At 56.6% G+C, this 18,795-nt stretch overlaps 1 protein-coding gene across 1 annotated transcript in view; it reads right to left on the reverse strand.

Annotated features, from left to right (window-relative positions):
- The window catches only part of PODXL2 (podocalyxin like 2), a 47,780-nt gene that overhangs the window by 2,425 nt on the left and 26,560 nt on the right, over positions 1-18,795 (reverse strand). Inside the window, exons 3-6 of the mRNA XM_086368842.1 lie at positions 8,777-9,492; positions 8,147-8,221; positions 1,885-2,041; positions 1,614-1,675 (exon numbers count right to left, since the gene is read on the reverse strand). Of these exons, the coding sequence (XP_086224968.1) occupies positions 1,614-1,675; positions 1,885-2,041; positions 8,147-8,221; positions 8,777-9,492 (1,010 nt within the window). The remainder of the gene's footprint in view (positions 1-1,613; positions 1,676-1,884; positions 2,042-8,146; positions 8,222-8,776; positions 9,493-18,795) is intronic.

Below are 18,795 nucleotides of genomic sequence, written 5' to 3' on the forward strand. Positions count from 1 at the left end.
CGTGCGCTGCAGACCCCCTTCCCAAGGCCAGCGACCAGCCCCTCTCCCGTGAGTGACCCGTGCGCTGCAGACCCGCGTCCCAAGGCCAGCGACCAGCCCCTCTCCCGTGAGTGACCCGTGCGCTGCAGACCCGCTTCCCAAGGCCAGCGACCAGCCCCTCTCCCGTGAGTGGTCCGTGCGCTGCAGACCCCCTTCCCAAGGCCAGCGACCAGCCCCTCTCCCGTGAGTGACCCGTGCGCTGCAGACCCGCGTCCCAAGGCCAGCGACCAGCCCCTCTCCCGTGAGTGACCCGTGCGCTGCAGACCCGCGTCCCAAGGCCAGCGACCAGCCCCTCTCCCGTGAGTGGTCCGTGTGCCTCCAGCGCTCTTCCACGTTTACGTCACCGAGATTCAGTGTTCCTGCTGGGCTCACCACCAGTGCACACGCAAACATCTGCCCACTTGCGTACTGCCAAAGACCCAGCCCAGGGACTTTCCTGGCGGTCCAGTGGCTAAGACTCAGCGCTCCCGATGCAGGAGGCCCGGGTCCCACCCCGGTCAGGGAACTAAACCCCGCCGTGCCGCAGCTCTAGATCCGGCACACAGGCATCAACCTTGACACCACAAGCACGGCCACTGAGACCGGTGGGGCCAGAGAAACAGCACAGGCGTATTTTAAAGAGGTACTCTTTGCTAAAACAACAATAAAGCCCCCGTGTGCCTTTCTGCCAAATCCATCTGAATGAAGCGTCTGGTAAAGCCAGAAGACCCAGACCCCTGGGTGGGAAGAGGCAGGAGGGCCTGTACTCAAGGCGCAGCCCACCAGCCCCGCCCTGTCATGAACCCCACAGCTCACAGCCAGCCCCGCCCCCAGGTGGTGCAGACATGGTGTCTCATGGGACGTCTGGGCCGTGCCTTGGGTGGGGGCATCTCCTCTCTGCTTTCATCTAGACGGGCACCAGCAGGACTCAACAGGGCTTCTTCCCTGCTCACAGCCCCGGTTGGCAATGAGCCCGAGCGAGAACCCAGTCTGGCCCTCAGCACTCTGTGCACTTATCGAGAAGCCCCACACCAAGACGGAGCCTCCCTGGCCCCGCCCTTCTCGGCCTGGCACGCAGGAGATAGGAGGGGGGCCCACGGCACGCGTACCTCAGCTCTGCCGTGGACACTCCAGGCCCGTGGGCATGAAGGGGATTGATAAGGGCCTGGATGCCAGTGAGTGGACAGGGCCTGGAGGACACGGGCTGTCCTCAAGGTGGGAGGTGAGTAAAGGTGCATCTGGCGGGGGGGGGGCGCGGGGAGGGGTCTGCCAGCCTGTCCCCTCAGCCCAGGTCCCCAGGAGCGCGTGGCCCTCCCAAACTCTGGGAACGTGCAGTGTTCCCTCCCCCACCAGGCTCTGCAGGATTCCTTGAGCAGACACGGTGCTTCTCCATTGCTCACCCAGGGAATGCCACCCACCCTTCCAGACCCCCGAGGCCCCCTCCGCTCCGTGCCCTCTCCTGAGCACCCCGCTCCATGGCTTGGGTCCGCACTGCCGTCTCACAGGGCTCACAAGGCGGCTGTGGGTGGCTCCGTGCCCCTCGGGGGCTGGATCAGGCCGCGCCCAGCCATGCCTCCACCACCCCGCGCTCTTACCTCCTCCAGGCTCCTGCGGATGTCGCCCAGCATGGACAGCACGTCTTGCGTGGGCACCACGCCTGTGCAGAGGGCACCGTCAGCACAGCGGTAGCCACGAGGCGCTCAACCCCTGACCCTCAGACCCCCGCCTGCGCCCCCGCAGCCCCTCCCCCCTACGCGGCACATAGGCCTGCAGTCCTCCCGACCGGATCTGCCCCCCCCCGCCCCCCCCACCTCTCCATGACCCACGAGGTAGGCCCTGCAGAGCCCCGAGCCTCGCCCCACTCACCCTGCTCGCCCACCAGCGCCATCAGCAGGTGCTGCTCCTTCTCACTGGGCTTGCTCAGGGAGATGTGCCAGGCGCCGTGGCGGCCGCGGCCGTGCCGGGGCAGCACGCCCTCCACTAGGGCCAGGAGCTGCAGCCCCCGGTGCCGCCGGAACACCTCCTGAGGGCGGAGAGAAGTCTCACTTGCTGGGGGCAGCGCCCCCGAGCCCCTCCCACCTGGGAAGGGCCGTGGGGGCTGCCCAGAGGGGCTGCTCCGGGAGCCCCGGGGACCATGGGGGCGGCGGGGGTGCAAGACCCGAGTCCACCTAGTCCTGCCTTGGCCTTCGCCCCCAGGAGGGCGAGCACAGGGCTGCCCAGGGCTACTCGCAGGTGAGCTGGGGGGACAGACGCACCCACACAGGGCCCGAGGGGCCACATGCGGCAGGTGACGGAGAGCTGGGACAAGCTGGAGGAGAGGGGGCAGGCGGCCGCCCCAGGCTGGCCCTCGCCTTTCACTGCAGAGACAGGGCCCCAAGTCAGGGAGTCAGGGAGGACGTCTGTGCCCTGGCGGGCTGCAGTGGGAGCGGGAGGACCAGCAGAGGCACCAGAGCGCTCGGGCCCTGGCTGGGGGCGGGGAGACCCCCTTCCCACCTGACGCTCCTCTCCTGCTTAGGTCTCCTTCCCCTTGTGCACAGGGAATTACACAACTTAAGACCAAGCGGCTGGTGGCAAACAGGAACTAAGCACGCGCAGGAGGCCTCGCTCCTGACTCCCAGCCGGTCACTGTCCCCATGGGGCCGCCTGGGAGAGACCCTCGCCAGGCCTGGTGGTGCCCCCCAGCAGCACCTCCCCTCTCGGACACGGGCAGTCGCCACCCCCGGCTCCTGCCTCTCTTGAGCGCCCAGCCTCGGAGCTGCCACCCGTGTGGGCCCCGACCTTTCTGCTGGAGCCCAGGCTAAGCAGCGAGGCTGTCACACCCTTAGAATGACGTGCGTCCTGCTGTCACGGCACATCCAGGCACGGCTCCTACCAGCCTCAGACTCGCGGCCTCACAGGAGCCGGTTCAGCTCCGCGCTCGCGAGAGGCTGGTGCCTGGAGATGCCTGAGTGAGCCAGAGGGAAGCCCCAGCCCCTGGAACGGCTGCCACCATCGGTGTGTGCGTGCACACGCGCTCGTGGGCGTGTGTGCACGGGGCCCGAGTGGGGCGCGTGTTCTGGGCCCCCTCGTGGGTGAGGGTCACACACCGCCTGAGCACACCTCACATGTTTGGGGCCCACATGTCTGGCTGGCTCAAGCCCGAGAGCCACAGGGTCACCTGCGAGGAGGCCGGCTAGCTCAGCCTAACTTCACACCATGCATTCTGTAGACGGGAACTGAGGGGAAAGCACTGGCTTTGGAATCCTGTGTCGGTTCACATCTCGGTTCTGCCACTTGTCAGCTCTGTGACGTTTAGCAAAATACTGTTCCTCTCTGAGCCTCGGTTTCCCATCTGAGAATGTGGGCACTGGTCCTAAAACCGCAGACTTTCTGTGAGGGTTAAAATTACTTTTTCAACCACAAGTGCGGGGACAATTGGATGTCCCAAAAGAAAAGAAAACCATGCCTGGACTCATACTTCATACCCACACCAAAGTCCATTTCAGGTGCATTTTACATGGAAAGCTTTCAGAAGCAAGCATGGCCTTGGAGTGGGCAAAGATTTCTAAATTGGACCCAAAACTCCTAACCATGAAGAAAAAAAATTGTAAGTTGGACTATTTCATGGTGAAGTTAAAAAAAAAGGTCTTCCACTCATCAGAGGGTTCTATCAGGAGGGTCAAAAGGCAGCCCGCGGAGCAGGAGACGTTCGCACAATATACACAGAACGGGGGCTTCACATCCATGATGCATAAGTGATTTACAGACATCGATAAACAAAGTCAGCTAGCCCGGCCGCCAGGTGAGCAAAAGATCTGATGAGGTACTTCACAGAAAAGAGGCTCAAACACGTACGGCAAATTGTTCAATCTCACTGATCATCAGAGAAATGCAAAGTAACCCACAAAGTGAGGCCTGCGAAATGGTTAAACCGGGAAACAACGCAGACAGCCAGCAGCCCCCGAGCGCCAGGCACTGCCGCGGAGGAGCACACTGCTGGGCCACCGTGGGAAGCTGCTGGGCAGCACCTGGCCAAGGTGACCTGCGGCGCCCATCAGGATGTGCCCGGTGCCCGGTGCCCGCCCGCCAACGTGCAGACCCCAGAGCCTCCAGAGCAGCAGACCCACAGCAGCCTGGGAATGAAGCTCCTCAAAGGCCCGCCACCAGCCAGAAGGACAGAGAGGACGAGCGTGAACGCACGCGCGCAAGGACACAGAAGCTCCCGAAAGCAGGAGCTGAAGTGCAAGAAGCTAGAACAGAACACCACACTCGAGGAGCCCCCCTCTGTCACGTTCAGAAGCACGCAGGGTTGATTCATGGCATCACAAGTCCACAAGGAGGCTCCCTGAGGAACAGTCTGGAAGGCGGTGTGGCCCTCAGGCTGTGCTGGTCTCTCCTGACCGACAGCCGCCCTCCCCGGCTGTCCCCACAGCCTGAGGAGTGAGGATGCCCCCAAGCAGGCGCAGGCGTACCCGGTCTTCCCTGCCAAGCCCTCCCCGGGCAGGGGACCTTCCCCAACGGCCACAGCAGCACCCCAGCCAGTGCCCGGGCCCTGCGTCCACACACAACTCCTCACGGTGCCTGGGGCGATGGAAAATGGTGTGGCTGCGGAACGAAACTGTGTGGCAGCTTCTCCAAAAGTTACAGATAAAATCACCAGGTGGCCTGCAAGCCCCTTCTGCGCACACAATTCAAAAAGGGGTCTGGGAAGGCATGTGCACACCACAGCATTCACAGCAGCATTCTCCACAACAGCGGAAACACGCCTGTCAACAAGTGAACAATAGCAAAACGTGGTCCTTCCGCACACTGGAATACTGCTCAGCCTTAGACAGGAAGGCTGTTCTGACACCTGCTACACCCAGCATAAACCTTGAGGACGTGACACTCAGTGAAACAAGCCAAGTCACAGCAAAAGCAGATCGTGTGCGACCCACTAACACAAAGGGCCCCGAGCAGCCAGGTTCAGAGACCGGAAGCAGAAGGGGAGCTGGGGGGAGACGGAGCTGTTAATGGGGGTGGTTTCAGTTTTGCAAGACGGAAAAGTCCTGGAGCTCTGCTGCACAATAATGTGAACACACTTAATACAACCGTACACTCAAAAGTGATCAAGATGGTAAATTTTATGCTAGAATTTCTACCACAATAAAAAAAAACCCACCATAATAATGGCTAATTAGGTAGATGTCACACATACCAATAACCTCTGATATGCAGATGACACCACTCTTATGGCAGAAAGTGAAGAGGAACTGAGGAGTCTCTTGATGAAAGTGAAAGAGGAGAGTGAAAAAGCTGGCTTAAAACTCAACATTCAGAATACTAAGATCATGGCATCTGGTCCCATCATTTCATGGCAAATAGATGGGGAAACAGGGGAAACAGTGAGAAACTATTTTCTTGGGCTCCAAAATCACTGCAGATGGTGACTGCAGCCATGAAATTCAGACACTTGCTCCTTGGAAAAAAAGCTATGACCAACCTAGATGGCATATTAAAAAGGAGAGACATTACTTTGCCAACAAACGTCCATCTAGTCAAAGCTATGGTTTTTTCCAGTAGTTATGTATAGATGTGAGAGTTGGACTATAAAGAAAGCTGAGAGCAGAAAAATTGATGCTTTTGAACTGTGGTGTTGGAGAAGACTCTTGAGAGTCCCTTGGACTGCAAGGAGATCCAACCAGTCTATTTTGAAGGAGATCAGTCCTGAATATTCATTGGAAAGACTGATGGTGAAGCTGAAACTCCAATCCTTTGGCCACCTGATGCGAAGAACTGACTCCTTGGGAAAGACCCTGATGCTGGGAAAGATTGAGGGCAGAAGGAGAAGGGGACGACAGAGGATGAGATGGCTGGATGGCATCACTGACTTGATGGACATGAGTGTGAGCAGGCTCCAGGAATTGGTGATGGACGGGGAGGCCTGGTGTGCTGTAGTCCATGGGGTCGCAGAGTCGGACACGACAGTGACTGAACTGCACACAAACATTAAATGAGAAGAACAACAAAGCAGATAAAACCAGGGAAAACAGAAAGCATTTTAATCTCTTCGTGTTGTTTGGGAAGAAAAAGAGACATTAACTTTAGACGTCATTATCCACGTATGCACACCCCAATTCCTGGGTCTCAAGGCCCCACATATCCATAAACAGCCAGAAGGCCGCTTGGAGAACGCCGATTCCGGGTCGGAGGAAGGGGACATACAAGAAGAGCTTGGAGCACCCGCTACACTGAAAGCAGCGACACCAGGGCCTCCCTGGCGGTCCAGTGGCAGAGACTCCACCCTCCAGTGCAGGGGACACGCTGAGCCCTGGCTGGGGGCACGAAGACCGTGCACGCTGCATAGCAGCCAAGCCTGCGCACCACAAGTCCTGAGCCCGTGCACGCTGGAGGCCGCGCTCCACAACAGGCCTGCCTGACGCAACGGCGCCACTGAGCTGACACCATCAGATAAACAAACAGCACAGAGAGGAGAGCAGGGGCTATCAGACATTCACAGGCTGGTCAAAGGGCTCAGAAGCCGACTCACTGAGGCGCTCACTGGCCAAACGGGTGCGGACAAAGCAGGCTGCCCGCCACTCAGCTCCACAGGATCAAGTCTGGCCGCTGGCGTCGCGACTACAAGAGCCCTCTGAGAGGAGAGCCGGGTGAAGCAGGCTGTGTCTGGACACCTGGGCCCCACAGGGGCAACACGCATACTGAAGAAGAACGTCGCTGGCCCTAGATTCCCACTCTGTCCCACATGCAGCAAAGCACCAGAGTCACGAACTGCAAGACCCTCAAGGCCAGCGGCAGCCTCCCCCCGAGATCCCAGCTGCAAGCAGCTCCTTCACCAAAATTCACGCCATCCCGGCTCAGTGTCCCCCTCTCCGAGCAGCTCCTCGGGGCCTCCGTGCTCAGACACTGAATAAACTCGACCCACAGCCCTCGCATCATGCATTTTATCCAGTTAACAGACTGAGCATGCATGAGATTAAGAACTGCCCTGGGTTAAAGCACACCCATGAAGTCAAAATCTACCCGTTTATAAAGATGCTGGGAAGAAGTGAATATCTCACTGGTCACTTCCAGATTAAATATGTGATGTACTCTCACCACCCCGCCCCAAATTCACTAAAGAAGAAGGAAGGTTGTGTTTTAAGGTCTGAAACCACAAAGACAAAGCCACAACAAAACAACAGAGGAGACAGAAGCCACACGCTTGGGCACCGGAAGTGGGCGGATGGCGGGTCGGTTTCCCAATTCAGCAAGCCCAGAGAGCAGGTCCTGAGCCAGCCCGGGCAGAGCTGAGATGCAGTCACACGGACACTTCCACTCCCCGCGAGCTCGGGACGTGCAGCACTGGTGAGCTCCGGGGGACGATGGGAGGGGAGGGCGGGAGCTCCAGTGAACTTCAGGGGAGGACAGGAGGGGCGGATGGAAGGGGAGGACAGGAGCGCCAGGACAGTGCTGGAACAAGACGACTCTCCGAATCTGCTTGAAAAGCACTGCATCCCTAGGCGATCCCCCCTGCCCCCTGCCCAACACTGTAGAGCTGACAAACATCCCTTCTCCTGGCACAAGACCACACCCAACTGCAGGAGAGGCTCACGCTGCAGACGAGCGCAGCTAGTGAACGGCCCGGCAGGCACGCCTGTCCCGACTGCCAGACAAGAGCCCTCTCGCACCTGCTCCAGAACACCGGCGACCAGCCCCACACCGTCAGGTAGGACAAAGTTCCTCTTTCCAAGATCCTACTCACCCAGGAAGAAGGACCTAAAAACACCGACATAAGACATTCTCAGATCAAACGGCGCAGCCAGACCACCCTCCGGAGAAGCTCAGTGAAGCCCCCCAGCAGGCTGCACCAGCCCTCCTAAAAACAGCTCCAAACTAACCCCAGCAGACACCCGAGAGAGGATGCAGGTGGAAAACTGACGACACGCAGGAGAAGCAACCTGCAATGACCCCGTGCACAAAATCACAGACAGAGGCGGCAGGCGCAAAGAGCCCCGGGGACGTGACCCTGTGCACAAAGTCACAAACAGAGGGGGCGAGCACAAAGAGCCCGGGGACTTAAAACCAGGGAGCCCTCTTCTCAGGCGCTGGTGGGAGCAGCTCGTCCCCCGCAGCCCCCCCAGGGCCCAGCCGCCCACCCGCCGGCACTCACACACTCTACGTTCTCAGTCATGTTTAGGACGACGTAGTTCTTCCCGGCCAGATTGCTCCAGTCTTTGCAGATCACCTGTGCAGTGACACAGAGGGGGTCTGGAAGGAGTCTGAGTGGAAACCCCGGAGACGCGAGGAGGGCGAGGCCGAGTGTGGCTGTGACGGCTGGGGGGCAGACCAGCTGCGTCACCTCCACGACTGACAGCCCCCGGCCCAGCCAAAGCTCACAACCTGCTCTCTCGGGACAGGAGGCGAGGGCCCAGAGGCTCCAGGGCAGAGGGAACTGGAATGCTCTGAAGGGCGAACAGTGCACCTGTGGGCGGACACCCAGGCTGACCGCCCAGGACCACCCCTTTTCTTCTGGGGCCGGCGTGGGCCAGGCTGGGGGTATGTGAGAGTGACTCGTGGGGTGGGGAGGATGGCAGGGTGGCGGCACACGTGGGGGGCTGTGGTGGGGAGGGGGCTGGCGGGAGTGCCCCCCAGCAGCGGTGACAAGCAGGGGGACCCTGAACTGAGAGGGGGGAAGGCTGGGGGTGGGCGGGCCAGTGTGGAGAGGACGCCACTGATGGGCCGTGAGCAGTGCCCCCAGAATCTGCTGCCTGCCCGCCCCCGCCCCGCACAGTCACTCTACCTGCGTGGAGTCCCAGGGCCTTCTGGACGGAGCTGCCCCGGCTGGCCCTTCCTGGGGCTCCTGCCTGAGGTCATCTCGCCCCAGAGTCACAGAAGAAGGTGTCAGCTCTGTGCCTCCGGGGGCCAGCGGGAGAGAGGCCGAGCCTCCGGGCTGCAGGGCGTCTCTGCCAGGGCCCTCAGCCCCACCGGGAGCCGCAGTCTGAGGGAAGGAAGCGGGGGACGGCCCCGCGCCCGGCCAGCCGGCCAAGCCCGCAGCTGCAGCAGCGGCCTCCACACTGGGCTCCGGAGGGGCCTCAGACATGCTGCTGCGCCCTGCGGCCGGCAGCACTGTGGGCCCCGGCCCGCGGCCAGCCATGTCCTGACCCCTCAGGGTCACTGGACTCAGGCTGACCCCAGGCGGGGACAGGCTGGGCTCCATGCTGCTGCCTGCCTCCCCCCCCGAGGCCGCCTGGTCCCCTGACTCCTCAGGCCGGTGCTCAGGGGGCTCCAGGGCCCGGCTGCTGCCCGCTGGCAGGAAGCCCGGGGCCTGCCTTCGGGCGCCCTCCTGGGGTCCGGTCACTGGCAGCAGCTGCTCCTCCTCCTCTCCGGGGGCCATGTGCCAAGGCGGCCCCACCAGGTCCACCCCGGGCAGCGGGGAGGCAAGACTCGGTGTCTCCTGACTCTGGCCCGTGTTGTCCGTGGGATCCGCCTTCTCAGTCAGGTCCGGAAAAGCATAATCTGTGGACAGAGAGGGAGATTTCATTCCAGAGCTTCATTGTTCATGGATTTGCTGAGCAGATGATAAAAAATCCAAGAGAGCCTCAGGGGGATGGTGGGGAGGTCGGTGGACAGTGGGTCACGTGGGAAAGGCGTGGGCAACAGGCTGGACTGGAGGGGACAGACAGGGCTGGGGGACGAGCCCCAGGCTGGCCCTCACTTCCTTCATGGGAACGACGTGGTGCGCCCCGCCCCGGTGTACAAGCCCCAGGGACTGGGCCTGCGGCCATCTACGCCCTGCTCTGGCAGCCGGCTCTCCGCGTCTCTCTGGCTCCTCGTCTGCGCTCTCCCCTGAAAACCATCATGACGCTTCACCCCTTTCCTAACAGGCTGGGGTGGGGGTCTTCCACGTGAGCCTGAGGACCCTCTCAGGGCAGGTGATGACCACCATCCCTGACCGGCGCTCCTGCTTTGAGCTGAATGATGCCAGGAGGCAGAGGGCAGAGGCTGAGCCCCAGTGTCTGGAGTCTCCCCTGCTCTCAGCGCCACTGCTGGCGGGGAAGGAGTGCTTCCTCACCCACCAGCCCCCTCTGAGAACGGACGCCTCCTGGAGACTGGGACATCTGTCTTCTCAACGAGATGTGAAAAGCACAGGCCAGTTTGTTTGGAAACTCATTCAAAATGTCAGAGTCTACATCTAGGTAGCAACAGACATTGGCGGCCCCACTTTTTTTCAGAATAATAAACGTCACCAACATAAAACTCCAACTAAAAATCTTAATTTATCTACTTAAAGAATGAAATTTTACGGAAGCTAAAAGTAATAATAATAATAAACATCAAAGTTCTGACACACCGTAGAACCGGGGCTGGGAAAGGTCTACGGGGGTGACTGAGCTGCTCAGCCTCCTCCTCCTCCTCCCAAATTTCTGACAAAAGAGACAACTGTTTCACAGCATGAAAATAAAAGTCTAAAAACACAGATAAATTTCTGCTAGCACGGAGAGCAGATGAGCTCAGAGAGTCAGATAGCCTCTCACCCAGGATGAAGAGGGCAGTCGGCAGTGGAAGAGGGAAGCTGTCTCTGTCAGAACCGAGGAGAGGAAGCGCCGCGGGCTTAGTGAGGACACAGAGCCCAAAGCTCAGAGGGCAGAAGACAACGCCGCAACGCATGCTAGCGCCTCAGAAAGACACAGACACACCGCTTCCCTAACGCAAGAGCAGAGTAACAAAGGCAAGCAGTCCTAAAAACCAAAGGTCTCGGATTTATTTGCAGGGCAGCAATGGAGAAACAGACATGGAGAACAGACGTCTGGACATGGAGAGAGCGGGGGCGAAGGCGAGACGCGCGGCGAGAGCAGCATGGAGGCCCCCATCACCGTGTGTAAACTAGAGCCGACGGGAACGGGAACTCAGACAGGGGCTCTGGACCAACCTGGGCGGGGGGGATGGGGCAGGAGACGGGAGGGGGCTTCAAAAGGGAGGGCACGTGTGTAGACCTACGGCTGATCCATGCTGAGGTTTGACAGAAAAGAACGAAATTGTGTAAAACAATTATCCTTCAATTACAATATAAATTAAGTAAAAGAACAGTTCTTGGAAACTAAAAATCATTTCAATGTATGTGAACTTTTGACAGAACAGCTTGAAGAAAAGTCATCAGAGCAAAAGCAAAAGGGAAATAAGCTAAGGGGTAAAGGCGATCAGTGTCGGTAGGTCTAGTTACTGTGATCTTCAACAAGACAGAAACACCCCGAGTCCAGGCCTCACAGAAGGAGCCCTCAGGCTGGGAACAGCGGCGGGCTCAGCCCCAGCCTCACTCTCAGGACACGCCAGCTCTCGGAGGACAAATGGGCTGCCTACAAAGCAACAGGGAACAGACTCTCGTCAGGCTTCTAGTCAACTACACTAGACTGCAAGAAGGAAAGGTGTGCTCAAAATCCTGAGGGAAGCTTATTTGGAACTGTCACGCCAGGCCTCCCTGTCCATCACCAACTCCCGGAGCTTACTCAAACTCATGTCCATTGAATTGGTGATGCCATCCAACCGTCTACGGTCTCCCGAAGCAGCAATGTCTCCTGAGCACCACTGTCTTCTGGAGCACCACTCTGTGCTGGACACCCATCTCCTGTGCACTACTGTCTGCAGGATGCCACTGTCCCCAGAGCACTCTCTCTCCTGGACAGATCTGTCTCCTGGACACCACTGTCTCCTGAACATGTACCCAGTATACCACTGTGTTCTGAACCAACATCTGTCCTGGACACAACTGTCTCCTGGACGCCGCTTTCTCTTCTACCACCACTGTCTCACTCAGTACCCTGTACCACAGTCTCATGACAGCACCATGTCCTGAACAAAAGCGCGTCCCGGACACCGCTGTCTGTGTGCACCAGTCTCCTGGATCCCACCACCTTTGGATCACCGCAGTCTCCTGGAGCGTCACAGTGTCTAGACTCCACTCTCTCCTGGGGCACCCCTGTTTCCTGCACAGCACTGTCTCTAGGACCACCAGAGTCCCCTGGCAGCAGTCTCCTGGAGCACTGCCCAGTGTCTGGAGGACCACTGTCATTTAGGCACCATGTCTACTGAGCAACACTGTCTCCTGAACTCCACCATCTCCTGATTCCACTGTCTCCCAGAGCAACAAAGTTTCCTGAGTATCATTTTCTTCTGGAACACCCCCATTTCCTGGACCATAACAGTCTCCTAGACACCAATTTCTACTGGAGCACCACCGTCTCCAGGACCCCACCATCTCCTGTGTCTACTGTCTCCCAAAGCAGCAATGTTTCCTGAGTACTCCATCATCTCCTGGAGCACCACAGTCTCCTGGAGCATATCTGTCTACTGAGCACCATCGGCTCCTGGAACCCACCGTCCTGAGCCCATTGCCTCCTGCAGCAACAATGTTTATTGAGTATTGTAGCCTCCTGGAGTACCACTGTGTCCTCAAACATCACAGTCTTCTAGACATGACTTTCTTCTAGAGCAACATTCTCTCATGCACACCTCTGTCTCCTTTGAAGTACTGTCTGCTTGACACCACTGTCTCCTCAGCACCATTGTCTGAGCACCACTGTCTCCCTGGCAGCACTGTCTAGTAAGCACCACCGTCTCCTAGAGCACCAAAGTCTCCTGGATATCACTTTCCTGGGAGCACCTGTGTCTCTTGCAGAACACTGTCTCCTGTGCATCACGGTCTCCTGGACATCACCGCCTCCTTGAGTACCATGGTCTTTTGGACACCATTGTCTCCAGGAGCGCCAGTGTCTATTGACAACACCATCTCCTGAACACCACTGTCTCCTGGACGCCTCCATAACCAGGAGCACCACTGCTTCCTGGCAAGCACTGGAAAGTGAGCACCATTTTCTCCTGGACACTATCATCTCCTGGAGCACCGGAGTCTCATGCAGAACACTGACTACTGTGTGCCATGGTCTCCTGGACGCCACTGTCTCCTGGGCAACACTGTCTTTGGCGTACCGTTGTTGTCTGAACCTGACCCTCTCCGAAGCACCACTGTCTTCTAGACCAACAGTATCTCCTGAGCACCACAGGCTGTTTGAGTACCATCTCTTCAAAACCACGATTTCCTGAACACCGCTTTCTCCTGAGCAGCACTCTCTTGTGAGCACCATGGTCTCCTAGACATTATCATCTTCTGGAACACCAGTGTCTCATGCAGAATACTGTCTCCTGCGCACCACAGTCTCCTGGACACCACTGTCTCCTGAGCATCATTGTCTCCTTGGCAGCACTGTCTACTGAGTAGCACTCTCTCTTGAACTCCACTGTCTCCTGAACACCATTGTCTCCCAGAGTGACAGTGTTTCCTGAGCATCATAGTCTCCTTGAGCACCATGGTCTCCTGAATACCACTATCTCCTGGAGACCCACAGTCTCCTGGAAAAGCATCATGTCCTGGAAACCAACGTCTCCTGAGCACCACTGTCCCCTGGACACCAACATCTCTTAAATCACCACTGTCTCATGCATAATACTGTCTCTTGTGTACCATGGTCTCCTAGATACCACCACCTCTTGAGCACCATTGTCTATTGGACACCAATGTCTCTCAGTTGTGTCCGACTCCTTGCGACCCATGCACTGCAGCACGCCAGGCCTCCCTGTCCATCACCAACTCCCAGAGTTCACTCAGACTCACGTCCATCAAGTCAGTGATGCCATCCAGCCATCTCATCCTCTGTCGTCCCTTTCTCCTCCTGCCCTCAATCTTTCCCAGCAGCAGGGTCTCTTCCAAGGAGCCAGTTCTTTGCATCAGGTGGCCAGAGTACTGGAACTTCAGCTTCAGCATCAGTCCTTCCAGTGAACATTCAGGACTGATTTCCTTTAGGATGGACTGGTTGGATCTCCTTGCAGTCCAAGGGACTCTCAAGAGTCTTCTCCAACACCACAATTCAAAAGCATCCATTCTTCGATGCTCAGCTTTCTTTAGAGTCCAACTCTCACATCCATACATGACTACTGGAAAAACCATAGCTTTGACTAGATGGACCTTTGTTGGCAAAGTAATGTCTCTAGTTTTTAATATGCTGTCTAGTTGGTCATAACTTTTCTTCTAAGGAGCAAGCGTCTTTGAATTTCATGGCTGCAGTCACCATCTGCAGTGATTTTAGAGCCCAAGAAAATAAAGTCTCTTACCGTTTCCACTGTTTCCCCATGTATTTGCCGTGAACTGATGGGACCAGATGCCATGATCTTAGTTTTCTGAATGTTGAGTTTTAAGCCAACTTTTTTATTCTTCTCTTTCACTTTCATCAAGAGGCTCTTTAGTTCTTTGCTTTCTGCTGTAGACGTGGCGACATCTGCTTATCTGAGATTAATGATATGTCTCTTATGCACCATTATATCCTGGACGTAGCTTCTCCTGAGCACCACCGTCTCTGAGAGCAACAACATCTCGTGAACACCATAGACTTCCAGAGCTCCATATTCCCTTCAATACCACCATGTTCTGAGTACCACTGTCTCCTGGGTACCACCATCTCTGGACACCATCCTCTCCTAAGCACCACTGTCTCTTGGGTGCTACCATCTCCTGTAAAACTCCTGTCTACTGGACACCAATGTCTCCTGAGCACCACTATCTCCTGGATTTTACCATGTCTGGAGCACCACTGTCTCCTGTAGCAACAATGCTTTCTGTGCACCATACTCTCCTGGAGTACCACCGTCTCCTGGATCACCACAGTCCTCTAGATACTGCTTTCTCCTGGAGCACCACTGTCTCATGGAAAGCAACATTTCCTGAGACCACTGTCTCCTCTGCACCACTCTCTCCTGGGAACCATGGCTACTGATCAGCATTGTCTCCTGGACCCCACCATCTCCTGGAGCAACAATGTTTCCTGAGTATCATGGCTCTCCTGAGCACCATCATCTTGTAGAGCAGCACAGTCTCCCAGATTTGACTTTCTCCTGGAGCACCGTCTCCCGGACACCACTGTCTTCTGGACACCACCGTGTCCTGGAGCACCTTTGTCATTTGGACAGCACCATCTTTAGAGCACCACGGTCTCCTGATCACCACCATCTCCTGGAGCACCACAGTCCTGCATGCCAGCATCTCCAGTAGCACCACTGTCTCCTGACACCACTGTCTCCTGGACATGATCATCTTCAGGAACACCACTGTCTATTAATACTACCATCTCTTGAACACCACTGTCTCCTGGAATACCACAGTCTCCTGCACCACCACTATTTCCTAAACACAGCTGTCTTCTGTGCACCACTGTCTTCTGGACACAACTGTCTCCTGGACACAATTGTCTCCTGGAGCACCACTGTCTCTTGGAGTTCACTCTCTCCTGTGCACCACTTTCTTTTGGATACCACCGACTCATGGACCACCACAGTCTCTTGGACACCATCGTCTCCTGAGCACCACCATCTCCTGAGAATCATTGTCTCCTGGAGCTCCAGTCTCCTTAACACCAGTGTGTCCTAAACATAATTGTCTCATGGATACCAGCACGTCCTGTAGCACTACGCTCTCCTGAATATTACTGTTTCCTGAAGTACCATATTATCTCAGATACTAAAGATACGGTTTTTCCAGTGGTCATGTGTGGATGTGAGAACTGGGCTATAAATAAAGCTGAGTGCTGAAGAATTGACACTTTTGAACTACGGTGCCGGAAAAGACTCTTGAGAGTCCCTTGGACTGCAAGGAGAGCCGATATTCAGACCGCTGACTATTCATTGGAAGGACTAATGCCAAAGCTGAAACTCCGATACTTTGGCCACCTGACACGAAGAACCGACTTATTGGAAAAGACCCTGATGCTGGGAAAGATGGAAGGCAGGAGGAGAAGGGGACAACAGAGGATGAGATGGTTGGACGGCATCACCGATGTAATGGACGTGAGTTTGAGTGGGCTCCGGGAGTTGGTGATAGACAGGGAAGCGTGGCGTGCTGCAGTCCATGGGGTCGCAGCACTGAGCGACTGAACTGTGACTGTCTCCTAAGCACAGTGGTCTCCTGGAGCATGATCATCTCTTGGGGCAGTATACTCTCCTGGACACCACCTTCTCCTGGAGCATCGTTGTTGTCAGGACACCACCATCTCCTGAAGCACCACTGTCTCCTGGAGCACCACTGTCTTCTTGATATACTGTCTCCTGGTGCGCCACCGTCTCCTGGAGACAGTCCTGGAGACCGCTGTCTGCTATGCAGCACTGTCTTCTGGAGACCATTGTCTTCTGAGCACTGTTATCTCCTGGACACCACTGTCTCCTGAGCACCACTGTCTCCTGGAGCACTAGACTCCTTGACTCACTGTCTCCTCAGCAGCACTGTGTCCTGAACACCACCGTCCCGAGTAGCACCCTCTCCTAAGCTCTGCCATTTCCTGGAGTACCATATTCTGCTAACATCCCCATCTCCTGGAGTACCAAAGTCTCGTGGACACATCCGTCTCCTAAGCACCTCTGTCTACTGAGCCACCAAAGTCTCTTGGACACCACTGTCTCCTGGACACCTCCATCTCCTGAGCAGCACCGTTTCCTGGACACCACCACCTCCTGCATACTACTCTCTCCTGAAGCACCAGTCTCCCACCACCATCTTTTCAGTACTACTGTCTCCTGGAACACCACCCAGTCCTGAGCACCATCATCTCCTGGACCACCATTTTACCTGGATTCACTGTCACCTGGAGCACCACTGTCTCCCAGAACACTATTTTCCCTGGACACTACCGTCTCCCGGACCCCACTTCCCCTGGAGCGCCGCCTTTCCTGAAGCGCCATTCTTCCAAGACACCACAGTTTCCCAGAGCACCACCAAACCCTGGACACCACCATCTCCTAAACATCATCATCTCCTGATGCACCACCTCCTCCTGGAACAACACCGTCTGCTGGACACCTCTGTCTCCCATACACGACCATCTCCCAGAGCTGGATCATGTCCTGGAACACCATCGCAGGATTGCACAACGCCTCAGACCATGAAGACCGTCCACTGACAGCCCTGTGGCCACAGAGAGCGGGGCTCCACCCTGCTTATTACTCTAGTTTTTGTCTTCCCGTTCCATCTACTTCAGGGGTGTGGAGTCAGGTCCCACAAACCCTGAAAGTCTGTCAAGGACAAACATACTTCTCACCTGGACACAGATTTGAACAAGCAGAGATGCCCAGGAGACACTTTGAACTCAGCGTATAAGGACATCAAAGCTTGTCCCTGTGCCCTGGACAGGCATCACAACTCGGGCACCAGAGTCAGGAAGGGTCCCTCACAGCCCATGCCACCTAGGGGAGGCTCCAGCTAGGTCTCAGTGTATGAAGATCAAGGGATGGCTAAGCTGCCCAGGGCTCGGCCAGCCAGGTCTCCTCACTGTCCCTGAGACACGAGAGGCCCACCTGGGAACTCACTCAATCCCCTCCCCATTAGCTTCCCTGCAGATGCACTGGCTGACGTGCTGAGGAGTGGCAGCGCCCCCAGGTGGTGGTTGTTGGAAATGACATCTCCCCTGAGCTATGGGGAATATCAGGCCTGCACATCCCAGTCACGGCCCACAGCCCTTCTGTAAGGGGTGCAGAAACAAAGCTCGGAGGAAGGAGGACACTTCCTCTGCGTTGTGAGGCCAGACTCGTCGCAGCTGTAAGGCTGCCAATCTCAGGCTCCTGTGTAAGCAGAGCTAGTCTCTGAAAACACGTTCCCAGCCAGCCAGGCAGGGCCAGAAGGGGCTTCAGACACCACAGGAGCCAGCTGATGTGGCAGCTTCACACCCGTGGTCCTGGCCCCTTTGAAACTGGGCTCCTTCGCCAGCCTAGCTGACATATAATAGCCAAGGTCAAGCTTCAGAGTTCTGCAGGCGGATTTTAAATTCTGGTGACCAGTCCCAGGGCTCAGCACAGCCACCTCTCGGGGGTGTGAGGCTATAATGAATGACATAAGGGATGCACAGCCCCAGGCCCACAGAGGCACTGACCCTCCCCTAAGGTCACCTGCAGGTTGTGCACCCCTGAGCTCAAAGCACACAGGCTGTGGCTGGTGTGCTCAGGTGTGGCTGTGGCAGGACCCCAAGGAGTCCTGGGCCCTGCCAGCAGAAGGACCTGGGAGGTTCCCTTGGCCACGGCATGACGGCTGTGAGGCTGTAAGTTATCGTAACGGTGACTCAATAAAGCTTATTTCTTATTCATCCTATGTCAATACAAAACTGCACAGACTACACATGGCAGAATTACGTACACGTAAGGATAAATTTACTCAGCAGAGAGTTTCTAGAATATGTCTACAATGATGGGCTGCAATCCTCTTCAAGATCACGTTTTGGGAGGCATTTGTGTGTCGTTGGCTTCCCCGCCCCCCCAATTTCCTTAAGCTCAACTGGGATGGCTCACTTACAACCTAAGCCCATTTCTGTTTTATCCTCTAAGAGAGGCAAACCTGGGGAGCATCTCCCTCGCGGTGGGGGGGCGGGAATCTACATGTTCTCTTAGGTGCCCCAATTTGCCTTTCTTTCCTGCAGCTAAAACCATAACTATCCCTTATTCTCAATCCTTCCGTTGTCACTTACGTCCTCTTGTGAAGACTCTGGGTTTGCCAGTTTTAAGAGCACTCACAGGAGACAGCAGAGCGCAGGACATGCTCTCCTCAGGAGCGCGCCAAAACCACGGCTCACTGCTGAGTGACTGTGCACAGGAGACACTGGAGCCACCGAGCAAGACACCACAGCCAGAGACAAAGGGGAAGTGGCAATGAGCGGGTGGGAGGGGGCCATCACAGCAAAATTAAACCCCACCGGGCGGGCAACCCGCAAACCGGAGAACAAGTACACACAGAAGGTC

This window comes from Bos grunniens, chromosome 22 (genome assembly GCF_055505025.1).
Source record: "Bos grunniens cultivar Pamir isolate PY7600 chromosome 22, Bosgru_T2T1.0, whole genome shotgun sequence".
NCBI classification, from domain to species: domain Eukaryota; kingdom Metazoa; phylum Chordata; class Mammalia; order Artiodactyla; family Bovidae; genus Bos; species Bos grunniens.